The 2,858-nt window shown below is 42.2% G+C and overlaps 1 protein-coding gene across 1 annotated transcript in view; it reads right to left on the reverse strand.

The window, feature by feature from the left end:
• Positions 1-1,446: 1,446 nt before the first annotated feature.
• Positions 1,447-2,858, reverse strand: part of LOC113228784 — a 6,044-nt gene continuing 4,632 nt past the window's right edge. Inside the window, exon 2 of the mRNA XM_026462166.1 lies at positions 1,447-1,714. Within this exon, the coding sequence (XP_026317951.1) occupies positions 1,481-1,714 (234 nt within the window). The 3' untranslated portion in view covers positions 1,447-1,480. The remainder of the gene's footprint in view (positions 1,715-2,858) is intronic.

Raw genomic sequence — 2,858 nt, forward strand, 5'->3', positions numbered from 1 at the left:
TAAATGCAATGACAAAACGTTATGCATGAATGCATTGAAAGGATTGAATTGGGTTTCAGAGTATTCGCGACGACATCAGCCGTGAAAATTCTATTCAGTGACTTACAGTTCAATTCTGACTGGATTCCGACCAATATGAATGAAATTGCTTGGAATGTCTTCTATATTCCGAGGAATTTATTTAAATAGAGGCTAAGTTTATTTAAATCAATTAACATAAGATATAACAAAGAAAGACTACTAGAAACGTCTATTGTTTCAAGAAAGTTTATGTGGAGTCAGGTTGCGTGAATATAACAAAAAATAACAAAATTTCAGCAAGGAATCCTACGCTATGTCGCAAGATCTGTTAATCGCTCAAGATTACGCGATAAGTGCGAGTGTATCGCCGACAGTGCACGTCTTTCATTTACATTACAATCCCTGGACAACCCCAGCATTCGGTTCCGCACGACTGCACACGGTGGGCAACGTCATTTTCACCTGCCTGAGTACGTGCATAGGTTCCTTTTTTCCCTCGTAGTGAGCGCCTGGTGTCATTTGTCAGATTTAGTAGGCTGAGAGGTTTTTTTAATAAATAAACAAGTGCGCATTGGACCTCCATCTCTCCTGATGGAAACTGCACCTACATTCTTTTAAGCTTAAATATATATGTATTTTTTAATATTGTTATTTATACTAACTAACTAACCTAACCCGGGGATCTTTGAAATAAAAATCGTCAAAATAACTCACTCGTGCCTTCTAACGGTCCAAGTTATAGCATTCGAGGAATCAGTCATCAGGCCAAATTCAACTCCTTAGCCGTTCGTCATATAAATGTGGAAATGAAACGCTTGATAAATCCTTGGAATATGAACAACATGGGGGTGGAACCCCAGCCCACGTCTAGTCCGCGTTGACAGAAAGAAGAAGTCGAAATCAAACCGTGCGATTCCATCACACTCTCCGTGATATACTTGTGAAAGAGTTGTCCCGGAAGTACGCAACCTTACCTATTTCTGCCGCCAAGCAGTAATGTAAGCATTATTGCGTCTCCAGTTTCGAAAAGTATGGTTGCTGGTGAAATTACAGGCACATGGGACTTATCAACTTATGTCTCAGGGTGACGGGCGCAGTGGCAGTGCCTTTCAAATTTAAAGCTCTGAGTGGCACTGTAACTATTATGGACAGGCGTGTAGCTTACAATTAGGCGCACGACGTGTTCGTGCCGTCACTTGATATTATAAAAAAATATCCTTTAGAGTAATAAGCAGGCAACTTTATGACGGTGTTCATGGCAGCGGAATAAAGACATAAACGTCTTAATAACTGGTGGCTGAAAGCAATATTCATACAAAAATATGTGTCGGCTTATACTAACATATTTATTTTTATTGAATATCATGATGTTCTTACAATCATGTGATGGGAATATTACGAATCACAATAAAACACCGACAATAGAATACACACTTAGTTTATTCGTAAGGCCTACGTATTACGGTATGTTAACATCAAAAGCCGCGCGGTCGGAGCGCGGCGGGCGGAACTCTATACAACACGTACAAACGCTGGGTCGCGAACGCGCGAACTGAACGTAGGCGGAGATCTGTCGCTGGCGCACGCCGCGGTGCGCATGCGTAGTGAGTGTATCATGGCTTGTGTAGTGGCTGCGCGCAAACGTGTCCTTATAGTCGGCCTTCCTGACCACTGCGCGCCCCGCGCAGGAGTCCTGGTAAAGAGAATCACGCGACCTCTCAAAGTCTAACAAACATCATAAGAGGTATTACCAACAAAGATTAATATGAAAATTAATACAATTAATAATCACAAAAATAATGAATATCATGGCAGTAAAACTCCGTGACACTCAACAAAAACCTGAAAGTAACAACATATTATAATTGGACTCAGTCGGCTTCTTAAGGCAGATAACTTAACCTCTAAAGGTTCAATGGATCCCAACGTCGGCTTCTTAAAGCAGATAACTCAACCTCTAAAGGTTCAATAGATCCCAACGTCGGGGAATTGGGACAAATCAGCTTCTGAAGGCTGACAGCAGACATCACTTCACATATGTATCAACTACATCACGAGTGATCAACAGACCCTGCAAGGTCAGCGACTAGCTTCTGAAGGCCAGAGTATAGGAGGCTACCGTGAGCTGACAACAGACGGTCCGCCTCTGTAGGTTTACATCTTATATGCCCCCTTCGTAAGGAGTCTTTACCTTCTCAAGGGCATATGCGCATGTGATATATATCTTAAAAGGCATCCTATCACTGGTGACTTAAAACAACCACCTCTTAAAGTGGATTATGGCGGTCTCTAAGTTAATTCTCCTCTTAAGGACGAATACAGACCAGGTTAGATAATAAAATGGCCAAATAATGATCGATCGTACAAATGGTAAAACAATGATCGATGTACTTTATGTAATGACAAATCATCCATAGTAAATAAACGTTATCATAATAACATCATAAACGTTATGACCAGAAGTCGCCAAATCAACCAGAGAAAGACCTGGTTATGTTCGAATAATAACAATAATTCATTCAGTATCGTGTACGGAGATTACACAACAATAAGAAAACGTGAATACGAACACAGTGGTGTGTGTATTGCGTGTGAGCGCTTTGTGTTTGTGTATGTGTGTGTGTGTGTGTGTGTGTGTGTGTGTGTATGTATGTGTGTGCGCGCGCCTGTGCGCGAGTGTGTGTGTGTGTGTGTGTGTGTGTATATGTGTGTGCGTGAGCGCGCCTGTGCGCGAGAGTGTGTGTGTGTGTGTGTGTGTGTATGTGTGTGCGTGCGCGCGCCTGTGCGCGAGTGTGTGTGTGTGTGTGTGTGTGTGTGTGTGTGTGTGTGTGTGTGTG

Source organism: Hyposmocoma kahamanoa, unplaced genomic scaffold (assembly GCF_003589595.1).
Source record: "Hyposmocoma kahamanoa isolate Upper Pololo Valley unplaced genomic scaffold, ASM358959v1 240, whole genome shotgun sequence".
Lineage (NCBI taxonomy): Eukaryota > Metazoa > Arthropoda > Insecta > Lepidoptera > Cosmopterigidae > Hyposmocoma > Hyposmocoma kahamanoa.